Source organism: Phycodurus eques, chromosome 23 (genome assembly GCF_024500275.1).
Source record: "Phycodurus eques isolate BA_2022a chromosome 23, UOR_Pequ_1.1, whole genome shotgun sequence".
Classification (NCBI taxonomy): domain Eukaryota; kingdom Metazoa; phylum Chordata; class Actinopteri; order Syngnathiformes; family Syngnathidae; genus Phycodurus; species Phycodurus eques.
This window is the reverse complement of record NC_084547.1, coordinates 2,935,584-2,952,784: the sequence shown is the minus strand read 5'-3', so window position 1 is coordinate 2,952,784 and position 17,201 is coordinate 2,935,584. Positions and strand designations below refer to the sequence as shown.

Below are 17,201 nucleotides of genomic sequence, written 5' to 3'. Positions count from 1 at the left end.
CATATTTCTTTTTTTGTTTTTTAATTCCACAGGTTAAAACCCATTGTAATAGTCAAGAAATAATAAAAACACACTGTGCAGGGAAATAATCCTCTTGACACATGTCACATAGTAAGAGTTGATTAGGCCCAGCCCATTGTGAGATTTCCACAATTTCTTTGAAGCTGACCAATACACCTGCAGGTTGCGCAAAGATAGAATTATACAAAAAAAAATAATAATAAAATAAACATTTAAAAAATGACAACAAAAACAAACATCAATGCAACATTTGCGGAATCAACAAAAACATCCAGAAAGTAAATTACAATAAAAGCAAACAAAATGAACACAGCAACCATGTCCAGCCTCACTTCCATTGAGATATTTAAAAAAATCTATTTTTTTAATACATATATATATATATATCAAATTATTTTCATAATTGGAGATTGTCAAGGAGAAGTGAAAATGTGGAGCACCCATACGAACATGTTTAAATAGTCCAGTGGAACACCTGCGCCACATTTGCACCATCTTGATGTAGGCTGTGTCCGAGGCCTGTCGAGAAATTAATTTTTTTTTATTTATGTAATTTTTTTTTTCTATCCAGTGTGTGACATCAAACGCCATTTATAAATATCCCCAATCCCCCGCCCCCTGTAGAATTCTACTGCGATACATCAAGGTCCTTCTCCAGTACGGCGTGCCGGGGTTTGTAACATGCAATACTGCCATTCTTCTCCATTTTTATGAAGCACAAGCACCTGGAAGAGATCTGCTCCTGTAAAGTACTTTTGACATAATTCACATTGCTTCAAATGATGGACATTTCATCTTTTTTTTTTTTTTTTAAGATGATCCCTTTCACAGCTGCTAAAAGAATATCACATCGCTGTCAAATGTTGTGCCCGTGTGGAACCTCGTGTCGATTTCGACCGTCACCGTCATAAACTCGCGCCGTGTTTCTTTTCCGACGAGTCAGCGCAAACGCGCGGAAATGTCCCGATGCTCCCCTCTCGACACTTTCGCGATCAAACTCACAAATCCCTCGTCATGGGTTCAAAACATGTCAGGAAAAGGCTACTAGAACATCTGAACTTGATTTGGGGCTAACCGGAGGCACTCGAAATGAACGACGGCAATAAGACGACGAACCACCAAACGTGTGAACGTGTCCACCAACCCCAAAGTTCTTTCCTCTCCAATACAACAACGCCACCCATTGTCCTCCAATCTCACTGTGCGGCATTGATGAAGTCAATCATTCACGCTGCATTTTATCCCCCCCCTATATACGAAATGGGACTTTTGACTTACACATTTATATAAAAATAATAATAATAATAAAATACAAGGACTATACTCCACCTTGTTTTGTATCTTTGGGGCAGAAAAAAAAAAAGGAGCTCATAAGAAACCCTAAAATAGAATTCTCTGTCGTTTGGCCCAATAGGCTGACATGTGACAGACTTCTCACGGGTTGTTCGGCCGAATCTGTTTCAACGGAACGGAGTCGGCGAGGCGGCAAATGAAGGTAGGACCCAGTGGTCGTATTGTCGCAGTGGCACTCTTTGGCGTGTCGGGGGCCACGGGAGGGCGTGTCCAACCCCTGCCGTTGTGCTGGAATGTGAGCGGGATGTGATCTCCTTCCAGAGTGGAATGCATGAGTCATGCTTTTTAGTCTGCTGGCTTGTATTTGTTTTTGTTGTTGTTGTTGTTGTTGTTGTTGTGCTCGTGTGCGCTCAAGCTAAACCTCGACGACGCTTTCCTCCCAAGCGTGCAAAAAGTGGCCTTTCGAATGAGAGCCAAATTCCTCCACGCGATGAGAGATTGACCAAACGAGGCAGTCCAAAATGTCCATTGTCCTTTTCGCTTTCAATCGGGCAGAGGGAGAGGGCGAAGAAGCTGCTCCACCGCTGCAGCGACAGACGTGAGCAGAGACGGGTGGCACGATTGGGAATAGACTATTTTTGTTCCTTTCGGGCTCCCAGAGCTGCGGGGCCCCGTGCCGTGCCGTGTCGTGGCATGGCGTGGGAAAACAATTCAATTGTGGCCACGATATGGATAGGACGTAGAAAAATGCTCGCTGGTGCCAAGGAAGGAACTCCAGTAGCAAATCGAGCGCCGCTTCTTAAGAACAAAATTGAATTTGATTTTAGGCCGACGATGAGCGACACAGACGTTGCGACAATTGTTTTGTCGCAACGTCTTGTGAAATGGAAATTGTGGCCTCTACCATTTTCCCCACGTGGCGTCTGTAAGAACGGCCTGAGCGACGGAACACTCTCGGAAGATGATGCGGAACGGCCCACGGAAGCCGAGGGGCGGGCTTCGCGGCGTTCAGAACCGGTCGTCTCGGAGTTGAGTCGGGGACTTGAAGGGTTTGAGGCCCAGAGTCCTTCGAGGGTGGGCTCTCTCTTTGGTTCCGTCCGAGGGCTTGCCGCACGCCGCCCAGCCCAGGTCGATGAGCGGCGAGTCGGCCGGGTTGAGCGGCGCGATGCGAAACGACGGCAGCGTGGGCGAGCCGTTGGCGGAGCACGGCGCCGAACGCGAGGCGGGGAAAGGCGGCGAGAAGGGGTCGAAGGGCGACGCTTTGTCCCAGGCGCCCGACGGGTCGGCCCTGAGGGCGAAGGGGTCGCAGGCGGGCGAAGGGAAGGGGTCACAATTGGTGAACGGGTTGGTAGGCGAGGGCTGGTACCCCAGGGGGGCGCTGTCCGGGCGGCTCGGGCTACGGCCGGCGCCCGCCGAGATGAAGCTCCAAGCGTCGATGCGCGGCCGTACGGGCGAGGGGCGAGGGCGGGGGATGACGTTGACCTCCAGGCGGCAGGTTTTGGGGCTCCAGAGGTCGGCCTTGGGGTGGAGAGAGTAGGGCGTGGGGGGCTTTTCGTCAGAGTCCTGCGTGTCTTGGCACAGGGGCAGGTCCAGAACTGGAACGAACAGAAAGAACTTCAGCATTTGAACAAGACGTAGTTAAGACGAACCTCAACTCCTCGCATTCATTTTTTTTCCTACGTAGCCCAAAAACACAATTTAATTTGATTTTGGGGGGGCCGGGGGGGGGAACATTTCTGACAAATTTCCGAGGGAATGTAGCTGGGGAATTTTTGGAGATTCGAAGGAATGATTGGGAATTGAGGGGAATTTATTGGAAAGGAATCATATTCAAGCATAATTGCAAATGCGCTGACGTCAAAGCATAAATGGGAGGTCAGGGTACCGCTGCACTTGCATGAAACCTGCTTATTTTAGTCAAAATGATGCTAGCTATAGTTCATGCTTGTTGACCCACCGAGCTGGGACCCACGCAGGCCCGGACTGGACCGCCGCCTCCTGTCGCTTCTGTGCTCCGAGCTCTCCGAACCCGAGTCCCCGTTGGCGGAGAGGAAGGTCGGGTTGCGTTCGCCTGGGCTGGGGTCCCGCCGGGTGGCGTGCTCCCGCGCCGCGCTCGGCGGCGGCTTCAGTTCCTGGCACCGCGAGGCTAAATCCGAAAGCGGATCGGGAAGCGGCTCAGAGGCGGGGAAGGTGATGAGGTCGTCCACGACGGGGGCTTGCCGAACGAGGGGCTTCGCGGGCGAGCTCTCCAAAAAGGAGGGGGCGCACTCCTCAAGGGACGGGGGATTAGTCCGAGGGGGCGCTTTCGGGGACACGTCCAAGCATCGGCCCAAGCCTACGGAGGCCAAGAGGGAGCCGCTGCCCAGCAGAGCGCGGTGGGTGCTCTTCATCGGGCCGAGAGGGCCCCTGTCCGGCCTGGGGGAGCCCGCCGGAGAAGACCCCCCTTCTTCACTGCCAGAATCTCCTTGCTGAAGGGGAAGCCGTAAGCTGTCCTTCAGCGAGGAGCCTGCCAAAAAAGCCACCCATCGTTAGTGATTCGTTTTCCATCGGGGACATACAAACTGGGGGCCCATCAATAACGGGGAGTGGGGCGGACTTTCGATAACCCTACATTTAAATACGAGTGGTAATTTGCACGCTGCACGCTAATGGCAGTGAAGGTGACATGTGCGGCTAGTCTAGTTACCGTTGTGAGCTGGGGTCGGGGTCGGCGCGGAGGGTCTGTACTCCTCAAAGTCGTCGAGGGATTCGCCGTTCTCGTTGCAGTGCGACACCAACAGCTTGGCTCTCATTGACAAACTGATCGCGCGACAGGAAACGGGAACGCGTGAACAGAGCGTGCGAACGGCTCATGGATTTCAAAAACGTGCGACCCACCTGCTCTCTTGAGGACTGAGGCGCAGGACTTTTGGGCTCTTGGGACTTTTGGGGCTCTGGGGCCTCCAGTGGGGGCACAGCTTCAGGTCTCCGTTGGCCTGCTTATGGGATGCGGCCTCCAGGGGCCACACCGGGCTCAGACCAAAGGACCTGCTGTTGTCACTCGGACTAACTGTGAGCAAACGGGAGCATCATTATGAGGAATGCGACAACTCAACTCGGCGACAAGTCCGACTCGACGGCTCCCTCTGCTGTAGCAGAGGAGGAAGCGAGCGTTAACGGCAGGAAGCACGAACGCGACTGAGGGGGCACGCTTATTCTCACAGGAAGTCAGATAACATTTGCTTTAAAACATGATTGACAAAGGGCTTGTGTGAGGGCGAGAGGAAGTGGAAGGAGGAGGCAGGCGGGGCGTTTGGGGAAAGGAGGAAATGACGAGAGGGCGGTTTGCGGGGGGCACGCGAAAGGAGACGGTTCGGGGAAAGGCGGAAAAGTGCCGGACGCTCTGGGAACAGCGATCCCAAGTGGAATCCACTCACGCTGGATTGCACGGAAACGCGGGCCAAACGACGGCGAGGATCCTGAGCCCAAATCGGGCGAGTTCCGCCTCTTCTCCAGGCCGGGTGATGCCTGCACTGTGATCTTGTGGATGAAATCTGACAACAACAACAAAAAGCACATATCAATACATAAGCACACGTTTGAAAATGTAAAGGCTCCTGTAATAGACTCTTCAGCTCGTTGCGTACATTCTCTTATTATTTTCTTCTGAGAGGACGATCGAGAACAAAAGCGACAACCTGCACCGTTTCCTGGTCTCGTACAAAGACCCGATGTGCTTTTTCTTATGCTGGGAGCGTACCGGGCACGTGACTGAAGGAAACCGGAGAGAGGAAATGGGGAAAAAAAACAAATGCCGATATGCTTGGAGGGAGAATCGAAGCACACATGAGGGAGCCGCACGGGAAAAGTGCGCGAGAGGGCGACGGTACCAACGGAAGGAGTCGGGCCGATGCATCCGTGTTAGCGTCAAATGAGCTCCTACTGCGAACATCGACGCTTTTACCAATCGCTCCAAAATGGATTATCGTCATCACTGGAAATGACTCAAAATCCACCCGTTAGTGAAATACGGGCCATGGAGACCACAGACCTCCTTTAAGGAGACAAAACCATATGGTTTGATTCACTTTAGTTTTATGCGTTAGTTTTACAGGAGAAAATAAACAGCTCGAAGCACGCGCGCACTGCCTCTTATTTGGAGAACTGTGCGAGCGATAGAGAAAAGGGCACGAGGAAATACTTCCAAAGTATGTTTTAATATGATTCAAAGTGTTTGAAGCGTGCGAGAGTGGTTAAAAAAAAAAAAAAAACTCTCCCCCCTGTCGTCAAGGCGCAGTCATACACACCTTGGGGCATGCTGATCTTTTCGCCGTTCTTGCTCTTGAGCTTGTGCTTCTTGAAGGTGCCCTTGCGCTTCTTGACGTTGGGCTTCTCCTGGTTCTGGTTCTGGTTGAGGTGCAGGATGAGGAGGCTGAGCTCGCGCTCGAACACGTCCTGCTCCCACTGGGCGAGCTGCTGCTCGCGCTGCCGCAGGAACTCCTCGTGGGACTTCTGCTCCAGGGCCGCCCGCTTCAGCTCCTCCTCGCGACACCGCAGCTCCTGAACGAAGTAGCGAACGTCTGAGGAAAGAGTGCAAAGCTGCGCAAAAGCGATCATGCGGGCAAAGTCGGGTCATCTTGCCTTTTCCTTCGCACGCAGCTCGTCAAACATGTCCTGAATCTCCAGCTTCCAGTCCTCCTGCAGGGAGTGGAAGGAGTCCTGCGGCATCTCCTCCATCACCTGCTGCTCCAGCGCCGTCAGCTGGGCCAGGATGGAGCCGAAGTTGGGTCTGCGATGGGGGTCCTGGTCCCAGCACTCTGTGCCACAAAGCAAACCAGTCAAGCAGTCAAGTTGCGGTTCCTCAAAGCCACTGGAAGATGTGAAAAGAAATCAACTGGCTCCCAGCGCGGTTTCACTTCATTTCAACCTTTTCTTTCAATCCTGAAACACTCGAAATGAGGAAGTCCCGAAATGATTCATCGGCCGACACGAAAATGTGATATGCGCACTTGTGACGGTTGAGTGCAAACGCGATTGATTTATTTACTGCTCTGCTCATCTGTCTATGCCGGCGACGTATAGTGACAGGCGGAACAGCTGAATGCGGAAGGTACAATTTACCTGTTGCCATTCATATCGTATATAAAATGGACACATTGGCCAAATCCTGTCATAAATATTCAAGTTTAATCATTGAACAAGTCCTTTATGATTCATTAAATTATAACTAAATAACCAATTATTTATGGAATAAACTAATGTTAAATTTTGGGGACATAAAATAAATTAATGTGATAAATTGATAAAAAAAAAAAAGGAACAAACGATGAATGATATGGCAAAATCATTAAAAAAAACAAATAAAATAAAATGCTAAATAAATGCAACAAATATTATAAGACACTAAATGCTGGGCGGACGGACGAAAGAAAGGGACGGGCCCCGTGTGGCGGACCGCAGGGCGGGACCCACCTGACATGAGCAGAGCGAAGGGCTCGGGGCACGTGGAAGGGATGGGCAGCGTCAGCTTGTTGACGGCGACGCCGTACGCCACGGCGAGCCCGTCGATGCCTCTGTAGGGCGCCTCTCCCGTCAGCAGCTCCCACAGCAGAACACCGTAACTGCGCAAACAACCGCACAGGACACTCCGCTGTAAAAAAGGACTCTCGTGCAAACGGGGGGGGGCGGGTTCGGGCAAGTTCGAAGCGCTGCGACATGTGACGAATGAAAATTGACCCCCACCCCCGAAAAAAAAAAAAAAAAAAAAAAAACACCCAGCGATCGCAGTTTTTAGGTGTTACAGCACTTTTTTTCTTATGTTTTTCAAAAAACTAAATTAGCACTGTATTACATTAAAAAAAACAATGTCAAGCAATAAACTGGCTCCATTAATTACTGTACATACTGTCATATTTGTGTGTGTTTGCACCTTAATTGCTACATTTCCGCGCCCCACCGCTTCACTCGAGTGCCGTTGTACCCGAAGCTTGGCTTGCAACACGAAGCAAAAAAAAAAAAATCAAAATCTAAATAAAATTGACCTGAGTCAGTAAAAAAAAAAATAAAAAGAAAAAAAAAGAGAGTGAAATTGCATTGTAAAGAACTTTTAAATGGTATATTTTCCACTGTCTGAGCACAATGCAGTAGTAGTGTTGCCAATGCAATGGAAAACAACTATGCGCGCGCACACACACACACACACACACACACACACACACGCCCGCACGCACCCGCTTTGCGTCCAAAGAAGAGCCTCAGAACTTGGATCCCCCACACTGTCAATTATCTTTTGTCCGAGCACCGTGGACGCTACGTAAATGCAGAGTGTACAGGGCCTAACCTTTTTTTTTTCTTTTCATTTTTTCCCTTCTTATTATGCGCTTTAATTACAACTTGTGCACCATGCCAGGGCGCAGGCTCACCCTTCTGCACTGGTCGTCTCAGATGAGAAGGAATAGTGACTCTTTAATTTGAGAGCGGCCTGCCTGCCCGCCCGCCCGTTGTTGCGCCATCGCTTTTGCTCCGAACTGCGGACCACGGATCGTCTCTGAGTGGCTTGCAGCCGAGCGGAATCCATTTTCGACGCTCTCGCTTTAAGAATGCAAACAGGAATGTTGTACTGAATGACATGCGCGCACACACACACACACACACACACAAACATCCATTTGCAGACAAAGGGCTGGTGTGATGCGCTCCCTTCTGGGTCGATACAAGAGACAACGGGTCCGTGGCAGTGCGCACGCCCCGCAACAAAGCGCTCTGTCGAGACGCGTCATCATCACACGGCCCGCCATCAATCATCAAGTTGCTCCCCTCTGCTGCACCCGCGCTCCCTCACCACTGAGTCACTGATGAAAGGCTAATAGTCCACTGCTAATTTAGAAATTAGGGGAACTGATGATCACAAACGTGCTTGGGTGCAAGTTTAAAAAAAAAAAAAAAATTAATAAATAAAAAAGCGCCTCACCTCCAAACGTCACTGCCCTTGGAGAAGGTCGAGGACTTGATAACCTCAGGGGCCATCCAAGCGTAGGTGCCCGCCGTGCTCATCTTGGTGGTCTTGTGCCACTCCCTGGCCAGGCCGAAGTCGGTGATCTTGAGCGTCAGGGCCTCCATGCATTCGTTCTCGATGGGCTGAGCCAGAAGGACTGCACCGGAGAAAGAATCCAATCAAATAAGGCCATTGCGTGCGGTAAACCCTCGCTAAAAATAAAATGCCACCGACAAAGCTCGTCTCTCGGTCGAGATCTATCACTTCGACATACTTCCTTGACACCAATTACATTGCTATTAGCACTGTCTTAGGGTTGACAGAAAGCTGCAAAATAAGTTTATTTCTTTGCATTGTCTTTAATTATGTTATGTTGTCACAAAAAAGGTTTTGTTGTCTTCTCTGGTTGCGTGCGCGCGTGTTTTGAGAGGCTGGGCGAGCGATGGAGGCTCACACACAGGCATGCCAACGGAGCAACAAAATGACATTTAGCAGCCTCAGCACACATTCTTCTTCTGCTTCCTGACTCAAGGCAGCGGTCACCCACGGGTCAGCCTTCCTCGCGGCTGACCGCGGGACACCCACGCCGCCACGTTACCCCACCGCTTCCCCACCCTCGCACGTCACGGCGACGTCCTAACGCCAACGGGGAAAGTCGCAGAGGCGGGAGTCGAGTGGGTTACGTATGTGCCAGTCAAAAGTAAGTAACCTTCAAGTTTCACGCCAGTCACATTTTCACAGATTGTACATTGTACATACAGCATCCCACGAACACAGCAGCGCGGCAACAACCAGACTCGTCTTGCCCGATGGCCTGATAGGCAAGTTGAAGCGACAGATCTCCGTGGCAACGGGAGCGTGTTTGGTGTTGTTTTGTTGTTGCGCGGAACACGAGCGAGTGTGTCAGTTATCGGACTGACTCAACAGAATGGACGCAGTCAGGGATTTCTGCACAAGATGACCGCGTTGGTCATCACATTTCAGAACCCAATCGAGTCTGTGAATCAGCGACAGCATCTGAGATATGATGGGATACTTTCAGGGAACTCTGACATCATTGCCAGCGCAAAGGCATTTTGAGGACGTTGAGTACAAAGCCTGCAGGGTGCTGTTTGCGTTATGTTCCTTTTTGTTGTTGTTGCAGGCACTCACAAGCGCTCGCCAGCAATCGGGTGAGAGCCGCATATTTTTTGTTTGCCTGTGTCTGTATGACTGTACAGTATTTCAAAGGGGGAAGACGATTTAAGATACGAGTGTTTGGAGTTAAAAGCGTTCAACTCATATTTCAACGCACCACTGTCGATCTTGTCTCTTGTGACCCACTAATTGAGTTCCTCTGTGTGAAATCTGGGCCCGTTTAGTTGAGCACAAAGTTATTCCAATATCACAGTCCTGCTATGTTGCGGATTTTTCGAAAGTTGAGCTTTTTTTTTTTTTTTTAAAACTCTTTAATTACATTTACAAGAAGCGGTTGGGAATCAGTGGGCGACCTCACACTGACAGACGCAAGGAATCAAACGATGATCCTGATGAGATTGTGCGGAAAACTTTTTGCTTGATGTTTTCACTCTGGGCCTCGCCGAATGACGAAAACCAATGGCGACCATCCCGCGCGCTGCTCAACATGCCCCCCCCCCCCCCACCGACCACCCCCCGCACCCCAATCTTTTTCGACCTCTCCCGTCGCTCCGCCCCTCCCTCCCCTTGTCGCCCCGCACCCGTAGGCGAGTGGAGCATTCCGCCGGGGCGGGGGCTTTCCCCGGAAAGAACGGGCGCTTTGTCCCCGCAGAGGGACGGGCCCGACAAGACAGCCTGGCGACCTCGGACCGGGCCGAGCGGCGCGAAAGCCGTTGTCAGCTCGCAGGTGATTTTGACTGCCGTTTCCCAACCGCTACTCCGCAGCAGGAAATGATCCAATTTCACTTAATTGGTCCTAAAATTATTATTGTATTTTAAAAATTGTTTTATATTATCTATTTACTACAAATAATGTATCTTTGTTGAGCTATCTATGCCAGCGACGTACAGTGACAGGCAGAACAATCCGTTCCAGGTCCACCCATCCACAATCGGTGAAAATCGATTATTTTTTTTTTTTTTAGTTTTACCCCTTGCGCTTTTTAACTTAGCAAAACAGACGTACTCTAAAAATAAACATTTTCAACACATTGTAAGCGTATTGTATGCGAAGAAAAAAAATAACTGTTGCGGTGCCGTGTGAAGTCTACGAGGCTCCTTGTGAGCGTCTGGGCGTGAGCTGTGGCCGACAGCAGCTCCTGCTCCTTGTTTTGAGTTTTGACTCTTCTCCCGGCGTTCCATAAATGGCTGAAAAGTCATCTGCCTCATTACTGTCATGTATATGAATACGAGGAACTGGCGGACAGTGTCCATGAGGAAGGTGCTCGAATTCCTGAGGAAGGCTTCCATTAATGATTGCCTATGCAAAGCCCCCCCCCCACTCCACCTCCCCCCCGCAACAGCTCAAACGTCAAACTGGTCAATTATTAACAAGTCCGCGGCGCTTGTGTGTCAAAACGTGACCTTGGTTTCAAACCCGGGCGAGCCGGAGACTTCCCCAGGGGTGACTCTCGCCGCGTCAAATCCGAGACTGCAAAGCCTTCCAAAACAACAGGACAGAACAAATAACAGGAAAGTCCCTTTTGAGCACTCTCGTTGGCCTTTTGCGCCACATCTGAAGCAACAAAAAAAAAAAAAAAAAAGGGCACACGCACACAACATGGTTGCTCTCCAGCTACCCCTCGCTTGTTTACGGGCGTATAATTGTGACCGCCCAAAACGTCTTGGAAGCGACACCGGTATCTCTCGGGCAGGGAAGGAAGCGCTCGGGAACTAAACATGAGGAAGGAGAAAAGTCAAAAGGTCAGACGGGCACTGAGCCCATGCAAAGAAAAAGCTCCCGTTCTCTTCTTCCTTTGCACGGGAGCCGTCTTGTGATCAGGACGGGACATAAGAGAGAAACGTCTCCTACTGAAAGGGCCACGCCAAAGTCGTCCAATTGTGCCTGAAATGGCCCCTGCGTAACAGGCGATGCGACCCCCCCCGCAAGTCGACGTGCTGAAACATTAACGCGCGCGCATGAAAACGCACACATGCGGGGGGGGGGGGGGGGGGGGGTGTTTGAAGTGTGCATCTGGTGAATGAAAACATGAGGGGGGAAGAAAAAAAAAAAAAAAAAAAAAAAAAAAAAGGTCAGTGAGTTGCAAGTGCTTAGCGTTTACCACCACAGCTTTACGGCATGTAGCGATGAGCTATTTTGAAGGAAGCTTTTTCCTGAAGATTTCTGACAATGCACCGCGTGGGTGCTCTCTTTTTTAAAAAAAAAACAACAACTTTTGAGCCCCTTTCGTTTCTGCAAACCCGATACGTGCAGATTTGGTCCCCGCGCACCTCGCCCAGGTTTGGGAGCGGCGACGAACGCCAAAGCTGGCTGTTGTTTCACCCTGAACTGTTAAACAATGGGATTAAATATTCTCAATAACAACGGGCGACGTATATATTTCATAGATTCCTCGACTCTCTTTTTTTGTCCGAACCAGGCAAATAACATGTCATTTAGAAAGTGGAGTGGCCGGCAGTGGAAACAAACATGCAATTTCATCTCAGTCAGGCTTAAAATAAGATCGGACTGTTTGCTACACTCCCCTGACGTCCGCTCTCCAAAGAAGATAGGAAAACGCCGACTTGAGGAAGACGGAAGAGGCACACGCAGATTCCAGATCAGGGCTTACTCGGGAAAGAAACCACATTAGCCAACCTCAAGCTACTAAATAATAGTCCAAAATAGGCAAAACACGACTCAGTAGCCCCCCCCCCACTCCCTCAAAAAAAGTGGATGTGTGTCATAAATATTAAAAAAAAAAAAAAGAGAGAGTCATTTATGGAGTCCAAATGTTGTATTACAAGAATGTTCATGAGTGGTCAAGTCCGACCTAGGAAAGACAGAATATGTGCACAGGCAAATTAAATTCCGGGTAGCGCTTCATTTGCTCACCAAAACATACTCACTGTATTGTCTCAAACACACGATGATTACAAAATGACTGAAAAGTGTCGAGTCATCGTCTTTGAGAGTGACTTGTTCATTTGATGAGCGTCCTCCAAACGGGCGGCGGTCGCCACAATGCTTACGGCTCGAGTTCGCCACAATAAATGACGAAGCCGGAAAAGAAGAACTGCTCTCAGGGAACTCGTGGCGTAATCGATTACATTCGGCGCAGTTCGTGTCGATTTGCTTCACTTTGGTTTGAATTCGGTTCGCGTGCGACGGCGACGCGTCTTGCTAAACGGTCGGTCATAGGAAATGACCCTCTGCCGCGCCGCACGACAACAGGATATTGCACAGTGTCGTAGCGGGCCAGTCGCGGTGCAGACATGTCGGGGCAGGCCTGCGAAGAAGAAATAAAACGAAAGAACAGGGAGCGGGGAGAGGTGATAGGATCTGGTGTGCGCACAGAGAGAGGGATTGTGTTGTCGTATTCGCCACGTGAACGCCGCGACTCTTGCTTTCGGAGGCGTTGTCGAAAGCGTTGTTTATCGAAACGGGGCCCAGCGGTGAGGAGGCAAAGTCATCGGACTCCACAGAAGCCTGAGTCAATTTGAAGCCTGAGATGAGGACGGATCTGCGTTTCAATATAGAATGCGTGGCGGGGGTGGGATACAATCACAAAGCTGATAGTGTTTGTACGTGGCGCAGGCAGGAATGATAACAACAGAGGGCAGCTTGTTGTAACACTCAGGTGGCCGAGTGGAACGAGACGGGCCGCTTTTTTTTTAGCGCTGCGTCCGCCGCTTTCACGACAACGCGGCGTTGCCTGGCGTCAAAGTCCGAGCGAACTCCAGCCCCAACTCGAATTCTTGACCTTTGCGGCAAAGGCGTTGTATTTGGTTCGAGCAACAACGCATATTTGCAGGCCTCGCGGTGGCCCCGGCACACCTTTTGCAGATCCAATAAACCAGCGGGCAACAGAGCAATATTTGGACGGTTGGTCAAGAGTAACCTATGCTGAAGGTGGCATCGAGGCACCTAGAATTCAAATTAACTTTCTTCCGAGTACTTCCGGGTCATTTTGCTTCAACAGGAAATTCAAAGTTCCGACGCTAAAAAAAAAAAAAAAAAAAAAAACACATTTGGGTTTACTTCATTTCACGTGACCGAGCCGAGCGGAAGGTAAAAAGTTTTGCAGACTCTGAAGATGAATAAAACGTTTAAGTTCAGTACCAAACGCCCCAACGGACCGGTAGCGGTCGGGAACGGCTGGCGTAAACGCCCCCGCCCCCCAATGCTGGGTGGGCTTATTGACGTCTACCCAACCGACATGAGCAACCGCACCAGAGTCAACAGCTCGACGAGCGCGCCGGCCTTGTGGTAAACCTTTAAAAAGGTCGTCTCTGTGCCAAGTACGGCCTTGTCAACACCACCAAGGTACGGAAGAGGAACCGTGCAGTCAGTCCATTGACGAAGCTCCACTGGCCTCATTTCCATCAGTTTCATTTCCATCCTTTACAGAAAGCTGAAGGAATTACAAAAACAAAAAAAGGTCATAAAAAGGGACACAGAAATATTTTGTGGCCTACTGATTGACAAAACATTTTTTGAACCTCTCTTACATTACTCACTGAAAAAAAAAAAAAAAAAAAAAAAAAAAAAAATCACCTACTTGTGGCTTTCAAGCATATTTTTGAAGTCTTTCTGTTACGCTAACACAAGATGGCGTCAAAGCCCGAGATAATACGAAATTTGCAATCGGTGTCAAGGAAGGCGTTTGTATGTCGGGGAGACTCGGCAAGTTCCCAGATATGTAGCGCGCCGGCGACGGAGGACTTACTGTTGTTGGACTTGAGGTCCCGGTGGATGACGGGGACGATGGCCTCGCTGTGGAGGTACAGCATCCCGCGAGCGATCTGCACGGCCCAGTCGACGAGGACGTGCGGCGGGATGCGGCGGCCCGCCAGCGCCCGGCTCAGCGGCCCGCCCGAGGCGTACTCCATGATGAGGCACAGATTGGGCTCCTGCAGACAAACGCCTTTCAGGGCGATGATGTTGGGGTGGGTGAGCATAGCGAAGAGCCGCGCCTCCTGCCGGACGTTCTGCGCCGTCACGCTGATGTCCTCGTCCGGGTCCTGGCGGGCGGCCTTCACCGCCACCAGCGCGCCCCTCCACGTACCGCGGTACACCTTCCCGAAGCCGCCCACCCCGATCACCTCCTGGAGGCTCAGTTCGCGGAAATTCACCACGGCGGGCTCGCAGTCGCCCACCATGGCGGGGCCCAGCTCGCTGACCACGCCGCTGCCCGGGAGCTTCCCGTAACCGCTGGGCTTGAAGGAGCCATAGTTGGAGGGGAAGATGCCCACCTTGTTGTTGACCTTCCCTGCCCACCAACCTTCATCGCCGGATATCTCAGAGTCCAGGGAGAGGACCTCCACCAGGTCGCCCTTCCGGAGGGTGAGCTCGTCTTTGCAAGACGCCTCATAGTCGAACAAGGCCGTCCACACGGGGTTGGTGAAGTTGCCTTTTTGCGACTGATCCAAGTTCTTCCAGTTGGACAGCGGGCCTCGGCTGAATATGTTCTTCAGCGGCTCCATGGAGCCTCCGACGCTTGTTTTGACCGGATCGGACTCTGCACCCCGAGGGTTTGAAAATAAAGTACAAAGGAGTACTTTATCGAGCCTCGGTCCCTTTCCCGGCTGTCTTGTTGGTTCATCAGGGACGAGTGAAATGTTCAGAGAGGATGGACTCGAGAAATACAAACAATATCTGCACCGGGTGGGAAACGAGCCCGCGCGGCGTCATCGGGGCCAGGTTAGGACGCTGGGAATTGGGAGTCGCTCGAAAATTCGGTGTCGTGTGGTTTCAAGTCAGGCGCGGTGCGGCGACCCGACGCAGGGTTAGAGCGCAATATAATATATCAGCGCCAGCCTCGATTTCTCACATGAGCTCCTTCGCTTGGCACCTGTTCTTTCAGGTTGCCCCACTTGGAGGCCTCTTTTTAAGTATTTGTATCCATGAAGTGTAGGTGAACACTGCTATTTAAGACTAAACCGATGCAAAACAAAAAAATTAAGATGACAACGGTTCATCGAGGCTTCCTGACTGGATTCCTATTAAGTTCCGAGTTGAAGACTGCTCGTGAAGGCTAAAATGACAAAAAAAAGTTCTTCAAGACCTCCCAAATGGACTCAGGTCCGTCTTCAAGTATTTTTTTTTTTTTTAAGCCATTAAATAGAGTTGAAAACTGCTAAATATTGAGTAAAAAGTCATATCGCTGACAATAGTTCATCAACGCTCCCTGGCTGGACTGTTTATAAACATTTCCATCTATTGAGTGGAGAAGACCAGAAACCTCACAAAGGTTCATCAACGCTTCCTAACTGGACTCTTGAGGTCAGTTTTGAAGTATTTATTTGTTTTTGGGGTTTTTTTTTTTTTTTTTCAAATGAAATAAGAGTTGCAAACTGCTATTTGAAGGCTGAAATGATGAGGAGGGGTCGGGGGAGGTCAAATAGCCGACAACGGTGCATCAATGCTTTCTGACTGGACTCTGAGGTCTGTTTTTTTTTTTTTTTTTTTTTAAGTATTTTTAGCCATTAAGCGGAGTGGTCCAGCACAAGCAGGAAGTGCAGAGGAGTGGAGAGAAGAATAGCAGGAAAAGGGAGCATTCAGTCGACCTTTTTTTTTTTTTTTTTTTTTTTTTTTTTTTAAACGACAACTTTCAGGGGTGACCACTGCGCATTTCCACTCCCCTCGCCCGAAAAAAATAAAGTGTTCAAAACTTTGGGGGAAAACCCCGCAGAAAACACGACAGCAGTGTTCAGTGACTGCTTCCCGAACAACATGCCGGCCCTTATCTTTCCAAAGCACTTCAACTCATCCTCTTTTTACCCTCGCGGTGCTTTTTCCTGAGCGGTGTCGAGGGGCTGGTCCGGTGCGTTTCGCTGCTCGAAGCCACGAAGGGAGTTTCCCCGTGTTGAAAACGGCGATAATCCCATCTAGAGCGTGTTATTCTATTCCGTTTCCTCGCTCCGTGGACCTCGAAACAAGTTCTCCGTCTGCGCTCGAGAGGGTGGGGGAGTCACAACTTTTTCCCTTCCCCGACCGGAAGTCAGGTGACGGGAAACCGTCAAAAAGTTGGACCCGCCTAACGGCGTGAGCATCCGGCGACGCCTTTCAAAATAAAGACCGCTGGCGATTGAATGTGAGCGATTAAAAATAAAATAAATAAACGAATAAATAAACAAACACACACATTAGTCCAAGTGGACTCCCTCCAAATGCAACCGTGTTCTCGGTAATGATTTATAACGTTTATCTCGTTTCGAAGGAACTTCGAATTTTAGTACTTCCTGCAGCTGCAAAAACCACACAACCCAAAGCGAAAAACATATTCTCCTTCCAAAATGTATGCAAGATGCAGCATTTCATGAGGTTTATGCTCCTCTATCCATGTGTTGTTGCCAACATTTATTTTACTTTATCCAATTTCTCATGATTCAAATTGACCCAAAAATGATGATGACAATGACATCTTTATCTATGTATGCCCCGACCAAGAGTGGCAGGCAGAAAAATAAAATATATATATTTTTTAAATGTGGATGACTAAAGATGCTTAGGTTTCACTGTAAAGGGAAATGTTTGGCAAATAAGAGGAGCACCTTTTGGCCCTGGCAGCTGCTGTGTGGAAACTGTGCGGCTTCCTCCCAGTGGCCCTGCGATGGGTTCCCTTGCTCCCGTTGCCCTCCCGTTTCCTTTCTTCACGACAGCAAACCAAAGTACGTCCGTCACCGCAGCGGAATAAAACGGAAACGCCGCAACACTTCAAAATGGCCGAGCTCAGGCATTCTCAAATTGCGGTATGCCAAAGTATCATTGCCTAAATAACTTTCGGTTGTATTT

At 49.9% G+C, this 17,201-nt stretch overlaps 1 protein-coding gene across 1 annotated transcript; it reads right to left on the bottom strand.

Moving 5' to 3' along the window:
- Positions 1 to 810: 810 nt before the first annotated feature.
- LOC133397778 (mitogen-activated protein kinase kinase kinase 11) lies at positions 811 to 16,391 on the bottom strand. Its single transcript, XM_061669073.1, has 10 exons — positions 14,134 to 16,391; positions 8,264 to 8,444; positions 6,766 to 6,914; positions 5,935 to 6,110; positions 5,601 to 5,853; positions 4,731 to 4,847; positions 4,192 to 4,363; positions 4,001 to 4,113; positions 3,272 to 3,820; positions 811 to 2,909 (listed from the first exon to the last, which is right to left on the bottom strand). Exons 1-10 carry the CDS (start codon positions 14,888 to 14,890, stop codon positions 2,323 to 2,325), a joined length of 3,054 nt encoding a protein of 1,017 aa, XP_061525057.1. The 5' UTR covers positions 14,891 to 16,391; the 3' UTR covers positions 811 to 2,322.
- Positions 16,392 to 17,201: the final 810 nt, after the last annotated feature.

Excerpts from the sequence above, each read along its gene's own strand:
- LOC133397778 (XM_061669073.1), bottom strand. The coding sequence starts at position 14,890 with ATGGAGCCGCTGAAGAACATATTCAGCCGAGGCCCGCTGTCCAACTGG. Across the intron at positions 8,445-14,133 it reads GGACCTCAAGTCCAACAACA|TCCTTCTGGCTCAGCCCATC; the intron begins GTAAGTCCTCCG and ends TCTCCGGTGCAG. Across the intron at positions 2,910-3,271 it reads CCTGCGTGGGTCCCAGCTCG|TTCTGGACCTGCCCCTGTGC; the intron begins GTGGGTCAACAA and ends TGTTCGTTCCAG.